We start from the raw sequence: 18448 nt of genomic DNA, 5'->3' as shown, positions 1-18448 counted from the left end.
CTAGACACAGCAAGGACTGATGCTCCTCCTAGGGACCTGACTCTACGGTGCACATTCCAGGAACAAGTGCCACAAGGCTCCCTGCTGTCCAGGTTCCCAGGTACCTCATTATCAGTGACAAGTCAGAAGGACACAGGCCCCTAATCTTATGGATCTCTGAGTAGACCATCCTCCACCCCCGAAACCGGCCACCAAGTCTGCATGACCCACTAATTCCTGAGTGGCCTCAAGGTATGAAGTCTTCCAATTCTGGTTGATTTAAATTAAGTCAGATGTTCAAAGTCTCTAGCAGACCTTTCTCTGATATTAGGATGCTAATGTCCACTGTTCTTTTTCTGCTAATGTAACAGTTTATTTCACGCATTTGCCTATAGATTTGGGGTTTAAACTTTTTTGGGTCAGGAACCATAATTAACTGTTTCTCATGGCACCTAAACAGATTCCCACATGGTAGGTTCTCAGTAAATATCCATTTGATTAAGATGCAATGCAATTATTGTCTTTACTTTTGTTGTACTTTAATTTATATGTGTCTTGATTCTTATTGTCTAAAACATCGCAAGTGCTATTAACTCTTTTAAAGATCCTTGCATGCATGTGTGTGATAAGTCATTTCAGTTGTATCTGACTCTTTGCAACCCTATGGACTGTAGCCCACCAGGCTTCCCTGTCCATAGGATTCTCCAGGCAAGACTATTGGAGTGGATCGCTGTGCCCTCCTCCAGGGAATCTTCCCGGCCCAGGAATCGAGCCCTCATCTCTACGTCTCCTGCTTGACAGACAGCTTTGCTGCTGTTGGTGCCACCTGTGAAGCTCTAAAGATCCTTAGCAAAGTCAAACAATGTTCAATCCAACGCTAAAAATGGAGATCAAACATGCCTCTTGAAGTGGAAAGACAACTCAGAAAAGTTTATGATGATGGAGTTTTTAAAGATTTGACAGTTGGATTTATTTGGAACAGTTGCGCTGTGGAACTGCTGAGTGGTTTCCTTACTGCAGTCAGATCTTTGTAAGGAAGGCATTGACTCAGGCACCACACTGAAGCACAAGTGGTGAACTCAAGTCCACGGACACTGCTGTGTATGTAATGGGAAGAGAATAAAGCAGCCTGAATGGCTCCCGCCCACCGACCTTCCTCTTTCCGTCTCCTTTTTACAGAGGGGTCCCCGGGGAAGGGCCAGGGACTAGCATAACGTGTCACCCAGCGTGTTCGGCTCTGCAGAAGAACAGCTCCTCCCCGCTCTCAGGAGAGGGCCGAGACGGAGGCTCTGATGTGAGGGACAGATGGGAGAGGTCTCCGGAGAAAGGGGATGAGGAGGGAACCTGGCAGGATGTGGGCTCCTGATGGGCGGGGTGGACACCGTATCGCCTGCCTGCCAAGGCTGGAGGGCTGCTCCGTGCCCCATCTCTGAGTCCTTGGCTGCAGCCACAGTGGGGACGGGGCGCTGAGCCCTGATTCCAGGCAGAGGCTCCTTTCAGAGGGGAGACAGTCGACTCACAAGTGTGGTGGTCAAGGCACCACCCGTGAAAGGACCCGAAAGACATCAGAGACGTCACGAGCATGTTGACCGCAGGGATGGATGAAAGCACGCAGGAGGTGGAGGCTGGGCTGCGGCGGCGAGATGGAGCTGACCGGCGCGCGGACCGACGCCTGGATTCACTTCATACACATGCGCTCATGGTTTGAGTCCCTCAGACCTTGCCGCCTTCTAAAGACCGCATTTTAGATATTATCCACCGTGTGACAGTTACTTCTCTGGTGACAGAAGTGAGAGAGAAGGGCAGTGAAGTACCAGATGTGGTTGGTTTACTCTTGCAGAGACAACCCTGGTGGTGCCAATGGTTCCTTTTTCAGAACAAAAAAGGCAAAGGAAAATGACTGGGAGCCTGCTGGACTTGGCTGAGACCGATGCTCTGCGGTTCAGTGCACTGAGGCCAGAGGCATGAGGATGCTCAGAAGGAGGACTTTGAAGTGAAATGCCACGGGGAAGTCAAGAATTTCCAATGGAGAGTGAATCATACAGGTCAGAGGAAGCTCCATGTCTTATACATCCTAATACTTGGAACAGAAAAATAAAATTCTTCATAAGTGAGCTCTGCTTCTCTTCACGTTTGTGAGCACAGGGGTAACTGATCATCTAACATTTAACCGGAAGGATTCGTTTTGTCTTTAGAATGTGTGCATGTTTCAAAGGGTGAAATACAAGGAAGTTCAAAATATTTATAAAAGAAAATGAACTCCAAAGTACAGGTGGAAAATAAAAATCAGCACTTTATTAAATATGTATAAAACCAATATGCTGATTTTATCAATTATTAACATCCCTCACATTTTATACAATGTGTAGATTAGATTTTCATCTTTATCATTTTGCATTAATTCCCTGGTGTGCGTGAAGGTGGCTAAGAAATCCTAATATATCACAAATTATATAGCTACTTTCTGTGAAATAATTTCAAATGAAAAATGATAACAAATTATGTCAAATTACGTATAAGATGCCATGTTATAAAATGATTTATGATGTTCTATGTGACCTCTCGAAGTTAAGTCTCTACAGCTTACAAAGGGCTTAGTGAAGACCTGAGAGGAGAAAAATGACATTAAAAAAATAACAGACCTACTTATTTACCTCCTCCCTGGATTAGCATAATTCTGAAAAAAATAAAGCAGCCAAGGATTTCAAGTCTGTCAGAGAAGCCAGGTCCCAGAGCAGTTTGAGCAAATTCTAACTCCCTGTACCCTGGGCTTTGTCTAGGTTCCCTCCTCATTAGTGGGGACCATGCCCTGGGCATCTTACTGTGTTGTTGGGATGGTAGTTGAGGTGCAGGCCACTGTCACAGAGCGGGGAGGAGGTGCCGCTGCTCTGGTCGCTCGGTGCACCTGCGGGAAGAGTCAGAGCATTGCTGGTTAGAAGCCCGCCTGCTCTGCATGGACATCTTCTGTCCCATGAACTTCAGGTCACTTCAGGTATCATGCAAGCCAGGGAATAAAATTATCTCTGTTTTATTTATGTCAAAGCCAGAGTTTTGGAAGTAAGCAAAAATAAAAATGAAAACCTAAAGTGGATCCTAAAAGAGACCTGCAAATATTTATCTTTGATTTCAGAAGCATTAAGCTTTTATTAAGGGAAGCATTCAACCATATAAAAATACTATTTCATTTTATTACCTGAAAGGCCTATTCTTATGAACCATACTTAAAATGGTGCAAGATTTCATTTGGCTACAAAGTCCTACTTAATTTTGTGCACTAATCTACCAGCAAATCTCGTGTGTATTTACCATAATTTTCCATAATGCAAAATTTGTAAGTGCTCTGTTTTCACAAGCACTCTTACTGTGTACACTGTCACTGGGAGCACCTTCATTGACACACAATCAATTTACAACTAAAATAGTTCATATTGGATCCTGATGAGAAAACTACAAATATCTATTTTTAAAGATGAGTAATAAAAATTAAAGATTTGTGATTTTCTAAGATTTTACAATTTAGAGATTGCTTCAAAAATATAATAACCTGGGTACCAAAGTCCCACTAAAATATCACAGGAAAAATACATCTGGAAATCTTTAGTGAACATAGATTAAAAATAATAACAATACTTTACAAATTAAAACCTGTAATATATCTATAAAGATACAGCGTGATCATGGTGTTTATCCTAGGAATGCAAGCTTTATTTGGCATTCAAAATGAACTTTTAAAAAGTTACCATATCAACAGAAAAAAATTTTGAATGTAGAATCTCAATGGATGAAAAAAAATATTTGACACAATTCAACATTAACTTCTACTAAAAGAAAGAAAGAAAATGAAATATCTTCAGGAACCAGGATTAGAAGGGTGTCTGTATTTTAACTGGGGCTTCCCTCATGGCTCAGCTGGTAAAGAATCCACCTGCAATGTGGAAAACTTGGGTTCGATCCCTGGATTGGGAAGATCCCCTGAAGACAGGAACAGCTACTCACTCCAGTATTCTGGCCTGGAGAAGTCTATGGACTGTATAGTCCATGGGGTCACAAAGAGCTGGACATGACTGAGCGACTTTCACTTTCTATTCTAGCCCGATAAAAGGCACCTGTGTTATACAGAGTGAAGTAAGTCAGAGAAAGAAAGACAAATATTGTATATTAACGCATATATGTGAAATCTAGAAAAGTGGTACAGGGGGACAGACACAGAGAAGAGACTTGTGGACACAGTGGGGAAAGGAAAGAGTGGGATGAATGGAGAAAGTGGCACCAACATACACACACTACCGTGGGTAAAGTAGATAGCTAGTGGAAAGCTGCTCAATAACACAGGGAGCCCAGCCTGGTGCTCTGGGACGACCTATAGGGGTGGGATGGGGGAGGGAGGTAGGCTCAAGAGGGAGGCGAATTATGAATAATTATGGCTCATCTGTATTGTTGTATGGCAGAAACCAACACAACACCGTAAAAAAATTTCCTCCAATTAAAAATAAAGTAACTAAATGAATAATAAAAAGGGCAACTATGAGCACCCACAGCTGACGGCACACTTAACAGTGAAAAGCTGGATGGTGTCCACCAGTATCTTGCTCAGGGGAGGGACATCTGCACTCAGGACTTCATTCAACACATTACTAGAGGACCACCCCATTACTATGTGCAAAATCAAGAAAAAACAAGGAATTCAAGAAGTATAGCTTGAAAAGAGATAAGCAAAACTCACTATTTGCAGTTCACATAGCTTCATATGTAGAAAAATTTTTACAAAGCACAAAAAATCTTATTAGAATTAGTAAGGAAATTAAGCTATGTTGCAAAATGTCAATATATAAAAATGCTTGCTTTATTGTTTCTGTATGTTAGCAACAGATAATTGGCAAGTTAAATCTTTAAAATATTATTTACACTAAAATAGAAAAACATAAAAGACTTTAATGAAAGATATGATATACTTTCTCATTGGAAACACTAAAATATTGACAGAAAAAATAAAATATAAAGAGATGGAAAGATATGTTTGTAGAATGAAAGATTTAAAGTTGTTAAGGAGTTAAGTATACTAACTGTTTATCAATTCAATCTAGTCACATTCAAAATCATAATAGCTTTTTTATATGGAAATTGATATATTATTTATAAAATTTACACAACAATACAAGGATCTAGAATAGCTGAACAACCTTGAAATATTGCAAAGTTGAAGAACCTACCCTGGATGACTTTTTAAAGTAGTATAAAGCTGGAATGATCAACACTGTGGTTTTATTGAAAGAATACAGCATGCATAAATTAATGGAAATCAGATGGTGACTCCTTCATTCTTGATTCCTACTTCAGAACCAAAATGTTATTACTATAAGATAGATTATAAACTCAAACATAGAAATCAATGTTATATGAGCTCCACTGGTGATCCAGTGGCTAAGACTCCATGCTCCCAATATATGGGGCCCAGGTTGGATCCTGCATGGAGGAAACTAGGTCCCAGATGCCTCAAAAAATATCAAAGATCCCGTGTGAAGGCACAGCCAAATAAATAGATAAATCTATTTTAAAAAATCAAGCTGTAAAGCTGCTTGCAAAAATGTAGGGAGAGATCCTTGCTACTATGGGATAGGCAAATATTTTTTAGAGAAGATACAGAAAACCAAAAGCATATACAATGAAAACAACAACAAATGATAAATTAGATCTGATAAAAATAAAATTAAACTCTCACAAAGAGTTGTACAAACTTGAGACACCTTGGGTAAAAAATACAGTCATGCACAAAATGAGTGAAATGTTTGTAACACACATAACTAACAAAAGGCTGATAAGCAGTCTTATACTCTCCTGCAATGTGATAATATAAAGGCATACCAATAGAAATAGGGGGGAAAGACTTGAGCAGATACATCACAAAATAAGACATGGAAATAGCACATGACAAGAAGCAAATCATCATTAGTCTTCAGAGAAATGCAAATTGAAACTTCAATCTGATACCACCAGATACTCAAGAGAACAGCTGAAGAAATTATGACCATCACATACTGCATTAATGCAGAGCAACCAAAACTCTCACCCACACTGGAGTGGACACTGTGAGATCTGTAAATATATGCCCATCTTAGAAATAGACTTGGCAGTTTGTCAGCAAGTGAATTGCACATCTGTCTTGTTACTCAGCAATTCTACTTCTAGGTACTTATAGTACTAGTTACAGTAGTGACATAAAATAGTAAGACTCTCCATCCTTGTACAGGGTTCTTTATAGCAGCTTTCTTTATAATAGCAAAACACTGGAAACAGTTCGTTTGCCTATCAGCAGGAAAATGTATCACCTAACTTTACTACAGTCACAAGTGGAACACTACACAGCAATGTAAAAAAAAGCTCTGAAAATATGTAACATGAGATGGTTCATTATGAAAGAAGCCAGATGTAAAAAAATAAAAACAGCTTGATTACATTACATAAAATTCTAGAAGAAGCAAAAAATAGTACTTGATGGCAAGAAATCAAGTCAGTGGTTTTTTGTGGCAATGTTATTTATAGGAAGATGCATAGCAGAACCATTTTATGATCTATATGCATGTGGACTGAGCAAACGTGTGTTTGTCAAAACTGATCCAACTGAGAATTGAGGATCTTTTCATTTCATTTCATGTAACCTTCGTTAAAAATATACTCTTCTTTGATTTTAGCAAAACCTATAATATGTATGCATTTCATTTCATAGTGTGCAAATAGATACAGAAAATTTTAAGTAGCTCTTATGAAAATTATTACATTTTCACATAGACCAGGGCTTCCTTCAATCTCCATATTTTCATCAAGACAGATTAAGTGTAAATGCTTATTTAGTAAATTCAGTAGTTGAATAAGAGTATATTGCTTTCTACTTAGAGAATATATATTCATCAAACATTATGAATGAAATTCAGTAGAGATACAAAATGTATATATTTAATATGACACATTTTAAAATACTGTTTCCCCAATTTTAGTTGGAAAATAGCTAAATGTGAATACATTTTGAAACAAAAACAACAGCTGTTCCCTTTGGAGAAAGGTTAATTGAACGCTTTGTGATATTAAGACAAAATGTTTGTATTCAGGTAGAAATCCCAACTTTGAAAAGAAGCTACTAATTACTGTCAGGAAATAATGGTTCAGAAAGTAAGCATGACGTGAGCAGTTTACCTATCCTTCACAAATGCTTACATGCACAGTCTTCATTCAGTGACAGTTTGAGGAAAGCGGGTGCTCGTTTCAAGAATGAGACTGTCAGGGTCACCTCTTCTCCAGCATTCCGAAGAACTTGAACCTAATAGAAAACATAATAAAAATGATACCACTATCAGTGTGTCGGCAAACATTTCTGTGATTGCAGCACCTTAAAGTAATGGGTGGTCTTTTCCAGCTCTCATATCTTGTGATGTGGCTGGAAACATTCAATGGAAGGTGCACAGGATGAATGAGCTAAGCTGCAGGCACTCAGCCTTCACAGCCTCCCTCCCCGCACCATTAAGTGTCCCTATTCACATACGATGTCATTATCCCTCATTTACATTCATCAAGACTCTCTGGAGTTTATGGTCTATCTTAGATTTACAGAAAGATCTATATTTATGAATTTACTGAATATTCATTGAACATCCATGATACACTATTTGGAGATCTAGGAGAAAATTACCCTGCAGATGTTGACCAGAGTGTTAATTCTAATTAAATAGTTCCAGTGCACTCATATGTGTTTGAAAAAAATAAATAGGTATTGCTTTTCCATTATATTATTGCATATTTTCTTCTCTTTCCCTGAAAATATAGGACAACTCTCCACACTTTCCAAATTATAGAATTACTAGGTCTATTTCTACCAGTTAGTAATGGTCATTTACCAAAATATTATAACAAGACAAACGTTAGCAATATTAAAAGAAGTTCAGAAAGCTGAAGATTATTTATAGCAAACATATCTAGAAAAGATATAAGTATATCTATAATTTTAAAAATTTACATGGACTAAGAGGAGAATTAAAAATAAATAGTGAAGAAGCAGTTAATAACCACGGGGACATAATTTGTTATTAAACTGATAGAAAAATGATCATCATAAACTCATTGAAGAACTGACTATGAAAATGGTTTAGAATGACTTCTGGTCCCTATGTGCTATGTGCATGTTAAGTCGCTTCAGTCGTGTCCGACTCTTTGAGAGGCCATAGTCTGTAGCCCACCAGGCTCCTCTGTCCATGGGATTTCCCTGGCAAGAATACTGGAGTAGGTTGCCATTTCCTCCTCCAGGGGATCTCCCAACCCAGAGATCCAGACTGCATCTCCTGCATTGCAGGGGGATTGTTTACCACTCAGCCAACTGGGGAAGCCCCCCAAATCAAATGAAATTATAGAAATAAAAAGCAAAATAGCATAAACAACTTTGCTGGATTGGCCCTAACCCCGACTTGAGGACAGAACAATAACATTAACCCAGTCTGAGCATTAGATAAGATACACACACAGACACACACACACATATACACACGACACACACAAATAATATATAGCATCCTGTTAAAAGCAGGAAATTTTAAAAATGAATAAAATTATATAATCATTTTAATAGATACAAAGAAGCCTTTGATTACATTCATTGATTCATTTGATAAAAGCTCATAAAAAATTGAGTGTACAAAGAAGTATCCTTCGTATTATAAAGAGATATACAAAAAATGTATAAGAAACATCACAGCTAATGGTAAATTACTGAGGCATTTCTCCTTGAGATCAGAAATGTGACAAAAATGGCCACCAATTTCATTTCTCCTTAATCTTTCTTCAGGTTTTACTGTAATAATGCAAGAACAGAGCTAATAAAAATCATTAAAATTGAATAGAAGAAATGAAACACATTATTCAGAGGTAACATGGTTTTTGAATATAGAAAATCCTTGAAGAGCCTATAACTCACCATCACTGCATGGTGAGTTATTAAGTGAGTTTAGTGTGGAATATCACAGATACAAAGTAATGTATAGTGATCAACTGGCTTTGATTTAATATCAACAAATAATTACAAGATTAGCTGAAGTGGAGGAAGATGGTGTATCATGGACACCCCCGGACATAACACTGTGAGGATATCAGTTCTCTTCTACTTTCCCATGGATTCAAGATAATCCCATGCAAAGTCCCCCCCCCTTTTTTTTTTTAGTTTTTAGCTTAGTAAGAATTTATGAACTTGGCTTGTTTCACAGTGGCATTTAATGTTTATATAATCATTATTATACAAGTGCTCTGGAGTGTGTGAGGCAGTGGAAAGCAGCCACTGAAGGCACACATTCTACAGCAAGTGTGCAATACATAATATCCAATGTTAAATAAAAAACAACACTGTGAGAATCTCAAGTATAATTAAGAGAATGAAGTAGAATAAGTTAAATATAGTTGCCCTAGAAATAGCTAATGGGCAAAAGCTTTTCTTCTGAAGCTTTATATTGGTAAACTTGAGTCTTGAAATTTTGTTCAAATGCCATCAAGATAAATAAAAACTTTTCAAAAATTATAAAACAAGGCAGGGAATTTTGAGTTTGTTTTCAATAAAAGGTCAGTTATGGGTGTCTTTCTGGATAACCACAACTTCAAGTCCTCAACACATACACATTTCTTAATGCAGAAACACATGCTTGATTCAGCAACACATATACTAAAAAAATTAATGCAGAAATAGTCATCTTTTCAGAGAACAGGATTGAGATAATTGGCCTGATACTGTCAGGTAGAAAATATAGGTTCCACATCCTGAATAAGGAAGAATGTCATCTTCCTGCACAATTGGAAATCAGCACCAATAAATCCAATCATGGTTTTCATGTTCATTCACATTTCTTGATGCAAATCAAATGTTGTCCGTTTTAATTAGATGACACATCGGCACAGTTTCTCTCCCATACTGCCTTGGGTGAGTACAGGAGCAAAAGCACAGAAGTTGGTACAAGATGGCAATCAATAAAAACGGAAAAAGGAAAGGGAGCTACTCTTTTTTTTTTTAATTAATTAATTTATTTATTTATTTTTAAGTTTTACTTTACAATTCTGTATTGGTTTTGGCATAGATTGGTACGGGCTGACTCTGTTAAACCAGGACAAGATAACCGTTTGGACTGTGACCTAAATGTCCGTAAATTCCATCCGTCTGTTAGACAGGAAAGTGCATAGAATACTGTTGTGTTCTCTGTCCTTCTGCCTCCCCGCCGGGGCCATTCTAAACTCACAGGAGATTCTGAGGAAACATTTAGCCGCCCACAAACACTGTGGTGTATGAAGCCAAAAATGCTCATAGCTGGAGGTTATTTTACCATTTTGTTTTCTAAAGACTTTATTTTTGTAGGGCAGTCTCAGGTTCTCAGCCAACTGGAGGGGAAAGTGCAGAGATTTCACCTGGGCCCCCTGCCTCCTAGAAATACAGCCTCCCCGTAGTCAACACACTCGAGCTGAGTGGGACATTTGATACGAGTTATGAACCTGCACTGACAGGCCAGCTCCACTCAGAGTGCACAGCTGATGGGAGGGTTTAGTCTCGGTGGTGGGCCTGCTGTGGGTTCCACATACCACACACACACAGACACACACCACACACACAGAGACAGACCACACACACACACAGACACACACCACACACACACACAGACACAGACCACACACACACACAGACCACACACACACACTCAGACCACACACACACACACACCACACACAGGACTTCCCTTTGACTTTGGCCTCACCCTGCTAATATGTCGTTAACTGCAGTAAATGATTTCCTTAGAGTCCTGACCTCTGGAGGAAAAGGAAATTGAGCATGACTTTGAGGAATGGTCTTAAACAAACATCTCTTCAGACAAAACAGCTAAGCTGGCACTAGATACGATACCGAGCTTTACTATCCATGTTGAGATGGTGACCACCTGTGGACACTGAGTGAACAAAGCATTTCCTTATATAACCATTTTTATTTACATTAATTGTAGGGGGAAATAATGTCCTTATTGTGTGGGGCTCTCTTGAGTGGGACTAGGTCCTCTGCTTCCCACTTCCACATGTAAATTTGAGGGGAGACTGTGGAGCAGTGGCGGGGGCACCTGCCCCTCTCTGTGAAGACAGGTGTGCGTGTCCACACCTACAGGTGACGGGTGGGGTCAGAGTGCTGCCAGCGTTCAGGGCGGAGACAGGGCCTTCTCAGGAAAGAGACATCTGGTCAAGGACGGAGCCTGTAGTTCCCACGACCCCTGGTGCCGGTGCGTGTATGTTTAAGTCCTGTCCGACTCTGGCGGGACTGTAGCCCACCAGATTGGACAGTAAGTCGTGTGTGACAGCAGGAACTGTCCAGCTGGAAAATGCGGTGCAGAACTGCATACAGAAAATCCCATCACTCCTGGAAGTAGTGGGTGGATCAACATGAGAAGGCAAGCATCACATGGAATTTGGAAAATAAGAAAGTGCAAAATAAGAAAGAAGTTTGAGGTAACTTAGAAATACCATCTCTTACCACAAAGTGACACTGAACAGTGGTGGAAAAGCTGAGGACAGAAGGAGGAAGGGATGGGGGATTGGATTACTGTGGACATCACAACTGGAGAAAGGTGCTGTGATGTTCCTGAGGATGAATCTCACACATTCATTCATTTCATCACCTTTCCTGCATTTTAATTTGTGGGAAACAGTCCACATACACAAATAAGTACAAAAGGATCCCTTATATAGATATTTCAAGTCCGAATGTTACGTTCTCATAAAATTAAAAAAAAAATCACAGCAAAAATGTGTGTATAGTTGTATGTTTTAAAAAGAACTACTAAATTTTTAGTACTTCTGAATTCCTAAAATTTCACCCTAAAATAGTGTGCAAGTATGTAGTAAGTTTTCAATTGGGGTAAATATTACAAATAAGAATGGAGGTTGACTAAATAACAATGTCAACTCTAATAACCAAGATATAGTAATAACTATTAATGAATTTCAATATGGAAAAGAATCATTTACTTTAGTGAGGTGAGGATGTAGAACACCTGATCCACTTTTACTGTAATATTTGAAGCTATAACTAAAAATTCCATCACTTTAAAAGACCTCATTAAAATAAGATTCTATGTAATAAAAGTGGGTGAAATGCCACATTCTAGATGAGTTGAACTTAACAAGCAGAATACATTGGTAACTAGTTCACACACTATAGTAACACTATTTCAGCATTTGTTTTAATTGTAATATTTTTTCAAAGACACAAGTACTATTTTACTGTGCTTTCTAACGTTGTATGCCAACCGAGTAGTTCATGTTCTATTTAGGCAGTTTAACAGAAATTTTAAATTGGTAAAAAGTTTAGTTTTAAAAAGTCATCTGGAACAGGTGGGTTCAAAACTAAGCTTTATCTAATTTTTGAAGGAAGGTAGAGATTTTCCCTTATTTTTGTACAGCTCTGTACGAGATTGTCTCAGGAGTGAATTGTCAGGATCTGAGAAGCAACACGGACTTGGTGACTCCCACATTGGAAGAGCAGCTGAAGCCCGAAGCTGCAAGTGTCTGTTTACACACATCATCACAACACGTTTGCACAGCAGCACAGGACTCAGAAGTAAACACTGTGGAGTTGCTGGTGCACTTTCCTCCCAGTCTTTCATCTCACTCTATCACATGCATCATTTCACATGTCTCTTTGAACTTTAGGTATGCCCCCCGCCCCCCGCCGCCCCAGAGCCCGTGGGGAACAGGATTAATGTTCTGGTACAGTCAGCAGCACTGCGGGGCCACTGCTGCCTCTGCCAGCACTCCCCTGGAAACAGACATTCAGGAGGGAGAAATACAGCTGTCCTGCCCTGAGAGACCAGTGATTGCTCTGGGTGTCTGGTCATTTCAAATACTTGAAAATAGATGTGAGTCTCAAATATAATGTGTTAAATGAGTGGGGAGAAAATAATCCTTATATGCTGCTAAATACACGAAGGAAAATAGAGTTTATTACTTTGTGATTACTTCAAATTTCAGTCTTCAGAGGAATTTATCACACACAGAATGGTGGGTACATGGCGATTATAGCCCTGAAGATGGCTATGAATTTGTGCAAAATGCAGGCACTTTATTTTGAAGCCGGGTACGTCTGTCCCTGTCTGACATATCTGAAATTACTGACGATGTGTAAGGGTGGCCCTTGGTAAGAGTATCAGCTTACTGCCTTTTTATTTTGTCATCTGGAACTTCCTTCAAGTCTTCTGTTCCACTATGAACTCTACTTCTTTTCAACAGAGTCCCAGAGGACAGTCCTGCCATCTGGTACCTGACGAAATGACCAATGACAGGATGACAAGACGGAAACCAAAACAGACTCTTCGGGAACCTCTCTGTCAGTCACTCAGCTTCAAGGTCAGACCTCACTCTCACCCCTCCCTCTTCAACAGGCACCATCATCTCAATCTAAGGACACTCCACGAAAGGGTGAAGTGATCAAGACGATGCATGAAACACAGCCGGTGCCCAGACATTAGCCTGTCTTGTCTTAAAGCTCCTTGTCTCAGAGGCCATGGGGAACCCTATGTGTCTCATGTGACCCTGAAGCCAAAGTTGGACAACAGGAACTTTAAGCTCTGTCTCTTTAAATAAATTCAGGTCAATGAGTGCCAATTTCAGAAATCTATAAGCTGGTCACTTGAGATGTAAAATTGAAATGGCTTATGTTTGGTTATAAATTTTAGAAGAATGAGGGTTCATTGAGGGCACATAAGCTTGCAGAGGGTACTTTCCAATGAAACAGTATCAGAGAAAACCACTGACTGTAATTCTCACCAGCACGTCCCTTAAAATGCAGGTGATGAGGAACACTGGGCTCCCTGCCCCTAACCCGCCTGGTTGAGGTCCCCAGATACTCCCTCCACCGGCTTAGCTCTATTTGGAGTCCTGAGCAGGAGAAGGGTTCACCTTATGAGTAATGAGAGGAGAAGGGCTGCTCTTACTCCTGCATCTAGTCTGGCTCCGTTTCCATAGCAACCTGGGCAACCGGGTCCCCAGACAGAGCACCTGCCCAGCACAGCTCCCGGAGAGGAAGGAGACTGATGAGGTGAGGACAGTCAGACCACTGGACCTACAGAGCCATCGCTCACCAGTGCGGCTGGCAGTTCCCGTCTGGGTTTCACAAATGGGAGATTCAATCAGCAAGTCTGTGCCGCGTGGCACATGGTGCTGGAACTCCAGTCCAGCGCTGTTTCTGTTCACTGCTGGGAGGAACCCTGTTTTTTCATCACTGAGCAGAAACGACAGCACGGACTCAGAGCAGCAGCAGTGCTTGGTCAAGGACCCCAGTAAGAACCATCACATGTTCTTTTTGACGTTGCTTGGGCAAAGAAACTCAGAAGGAATTCTTGACGTTTCCCAGACTAACTATCCAGCTCTTTCTGAAGTAACTGGGAGACGTGTATGACCATCCCAATTGTTGAGGAAACATCTCAGGGGGATGCTGAGATTTACCTCCTGACATCCAGAGTAACAAATGGAGAGCCTTTCATCTTTCATGTGTCGCCTCACAAGGTTTACCGTAGGGAAAGAGAAAAATGTTTGAATTTCATCTGATCTGGTCAGATTTATTTGCTACCCAATAAACATAAAGTTCACATTATTTGAATAGATGGAGCACAAGTAATTATAGGGAGAAAGAATAAAACTCTCAAAGTGAAGCAAATGTAGTATATTGTCTATCACTAGCATCTGACAATGCCTTATATTATACACTGTATATGATACAGTGTACATTATGCTACCGGGGCTCTGCTTTGTGGATCCTACAATCTCAGACCATAAAATCTTCACAGGGACAAACATAATTTCCAGTACAGTTGTTTTATCCAAGAGATGTGAGTGTACACTAGATATGGTTGTTGTTGTTGTTCAGTCGCTAAGTCGTTTCTGACTCTGTCCAACCCCATGGACAGCAGCATACTAGGCTTCCCTGTCCTTCACTAGCTCCCAGAGTTTGCTCAAACTTATGTCCATTGAGTGGGTGATGCCATCCAACCATCTCATCCTCTGCCCACCCTCTTTTCCTTTTACCTTCAGTCTTTCCCTGGATAAAATATTTGTTAATAAAAATAATGCTAATCATGGTTTTGTGTCTTTCACTCAGTATCTGAGCTACACCACTTTAAATACAACTGTGTATTCCCTCATTTTCACAACCCGTAATTCTCTCAAAAAGAAATTTTTATTGCTAATTACAGGCTGATTTTTGATGTGAAAGCAGAAAATTTTGTAATCAATCTTAGATTCCACAAAATAATCTGTATCTGAGCATCAAATTATATTTTTGTTAAGAACATAAAACATCTTTGAACAGACTTCCACCATCAAGTCAGTGTGAAAGAAACTTTTAGATGTGGTTCACAGCACAGCATAACTCTATGTATTATCTGACAGCATGGTTATTATCTGCCTCATTTTTTTTAATTTAAAATCCACAAAAATAGAATGATGAAATTATGTCATCTATGAACAGAGATCATCTTTATTTTCCAATTTTGATGTATTTTCTTTCCTTTCATAATTGCACTGGATAAAACTTCCAATACTATGTTGATTAGAACTGGTAAAAGTGGGAATCTTTTTCTTATTCTTGATCTTAGCGAAAAAGCTTTTTTTGCTGAGTATGATATTAACACTGGGTTTTTCATTTAAAGTGTTTATTATGTTGAGGTAGCTTACTTTTATTCCCTGCTTGTTATTTTTTATCAAGGAAGAGTGTTGAATTTTGTCAAATGCTTTTCTCTGCATCGACTGAGACAATCACTCCTTTTTATCACTGAAGAGTATTCCACTTATGGTTGCAGCACAGTCTGTTTATCCATTCATATGTCGAGGACATGTTGGTTGGCTCTAATTTTTGGTGATCAAGAATAAAAGCTTCACTAAAACCTCCTATACATATTTTTCTATGAACATATGTTTTTGTTTTTCTTGGCTAAATACTTGTGAATATGCATGCTCCATTGTATAACATAACATTTCACTTTGCAACAAACTGTCAAACGGTGTTTCACGGTGGCTTCATCATTTTGCATTTCGACCTGCAATGAGTGAAAATTCCTGGGGCTCCACACCTTCTCCATCATTTTGTACTGCTGATTTTTGGATCGTGTTTCTACGGAATTTATGGTCTGTCTTCCTGTTTTTGACTCAGTTTTGTTTGTGGCACATAATTGTTGGAAGGCACTGGCTCACAAGTTGAAGTGACAGGTGGATAAACATCCCTTGAGGAAAGCTGATGTGATGCTGGGCAGCCCCAAATGCATTTATGCAACTATCTTCAAAAAGTCATTAGTACATCAAACCCAACGAACAATGTATAAAAGGAGTTATACATCACAACAAACTGGGTTTATTCCAGGTAAGCAAGGATGATTCAGCATTGTAAATTTAAACAATGTTATCTCCACATCAAACATTTAAAGAACAAAACAAGTATATTCATATCAACTGATGTAGGACAAGCATTTGAAAAGCCTCAACATACTTCTTTGATTAAAACTCTATGCAAACTAGAAATATAGGGGGACCTCTTCAACTTGATAAAGAACATCTACAAAATCCACACAGCTTATATCACACTTAATGACGGGAAATTGGACTCCTTCCCACTGAGACCAGGAACAAGAAAATGACATATAAGGACATATTTTCTCATATTCATATGAGTATTCAAATGATGCTGCAAGCTTCCAGACTTGTTTCTAATATGATGGAAACAAAACATAAATTAAAGTTACATAGATTTAAAGAAGAAATAAAGCAATCTTTATGGCCATCAAATAATTGATGTGTTGGACTTTATTGAAATTAAAAAAAAACTTTTGTTCTGTAAAATATACTTTTAAGAAAATTAAAAAGCAATTTTCTGCCCCACAGACAGGGAGAAAATATCTTTAAACCATTTATTTATGTTGTATCCAATACACACGAAGAGTTACTTCCTCTGTATATATACATATATGTATATATATAAAACTGTTCATTCAACAATAAGAAAACAAACAACTGGATGTAAAATTGGGCAAAATATGTGAATGGACATCATCAAAGAAAATATAAGGAAGGCAAATAAACATATGAACATATGTCCTCCATCATCTGTCATTAAGGAATCGTACATTAGCAGAATGAGATACAGCTGCCCACATGGTTCAGATTCACAAACCTCGAGACACCAGTTGTGGCTGAGGATACAGAGCACAGGACACTCCTTTACTGCTGACGGAGGGACTGCGGAATAGCACTGCCGTTTCACAAGACAGTTTGGCAGCTTCTTGTAAACTAAGTAAAATCTTACCATACAACCAGCAATATACCTCCTAAGTTATTTTCAAAGTATTTAAAACTTAGATCCACACAAAAACCTACATGCAAATATTTATAACAGCTTTATTCATAATCACTGTGAACTGGAAGTAAGCACAACGTCCTCCAACAGGTAAATAGAGTTAAAGAAAAACTGTAGTGAAATTGCTTAATATTCCCTTGTCCAGACCCTCAAATATTATTTGGTGCACAAAAATAAATAAATCATCAAGAGCTAAATTACATGGATCATTCTTCAGTGACATTGCTAAGTGAAAGAAGCCAGTCTGAAAAGGCTACATTCTCTATGATTTCAACTATATGACATTCTGGTGAAGGCAAAACTCTGCAGACAGTGAGATGGTTATTTCCAGAGGATTGTTGGTGTGGGGGAGGGGGGATGGTTGAGGAGGATATTTTAGGGATGTGGAACTCTTCTGCATGGTGTCATGATGGTGGAGACACAATGCTGTGCACTTTTCAGAACTTGTAAAGTGTGCAGCAAAAGGTGAGTGAGCCTTGATGTGTGCAGACCTTTAAAGGAGTCATTTGGGAGGTTGAGGGATGTTAGGATGAAGAACAGAAGTCAACAAAGTTGTGTTATCAGTGTCTGAAACCACTTCCCTGTAGGGCGTGGGGGAGCGGAGCTGACCTAAAACTAATGGAATCTAGAATACGAGAGGCAGAAAGGAAATGTACACCAGTCCTCTACTGTCCTCACGGAGTTTGCCTACTGGTGAGTGGGTTAACCATCCTGATCCTGCTGTACATATGTACTGGGTTAGAACAATTAAATCGACAGACGGCAGATGGTGTGGCCATCTGTTGAGGGGGGTTCAGTTCAGTTCAGTTCAGTTCAGTTGCTCAGTTGTGTCCGACTCTTGGTGACTCCATGAATTGCAGCATTCCAGGCCTCCCTGTCCATCACCATCTCCCAGGGTTCCCTCAAACTCACGTCCATCGAGTCAGTGATGCCATCCAGCCATCTCATCCTCTGTCGTCCCCTTCTCCTCCTGCTCCCAATCCCTCCCAGCATCAGAGTCTTTTCCAATGAGTCAACTCTTCACATGAGGTGGCCAAAGTACTGGAGTTTCAGCTTTAGCATCATTGCTTC

General features: G+C 39.4%; 1 protein-coding gene across 1 annotated transcript in view; it reads right to left on the bottom strand.

Annotated features, from left to right (window-relative positions):
- The window catches only part of SNTG1 (syntrophin gamma 1), a 140812-nt gene that overhangs the window by 84660 nt on the left and 37704 nt on the right, over positions 1 to 18448 (bottom strand). Inside the window, exons 7-8 of the mRNA XM_040261680.1 lie at positions 7189 to 7291; positions 2802 to 2884 (exon numbers count right to left, since the gene is read on the bottom strand). Of these exons, the coding sequence (XP_040117614.1) occupies positions 2802 to 2884; positions 7189 to 7291 (186 nt within the window). The remainder of the gene's footprint in view (positions 1 to 2801; positions 2885 to 7188; positions 7292 to 18448) is intronic.

This window comes from Oryx dammah, unplaced genomic scaffold (assembly GCF_014754425.2).
Source record: "Oryx dammah isolate SB20612 unplaced genomic scaffold, SCBI_Odam_1.1 HiC_scaffold_19, whole genome shotgun sequence".
NCBI classification, from domain to species: Eukaryota; Metazoa; Chordata; class Mammalia; order Artiodactyla; family Bovidae; genus Oryx; species Oryx dammah.
The sequence above is the reverse complement of the archived record's forward strand: the minus strand, read 5'-3'. Positions and strand labels throughout refer to the sequence as shown.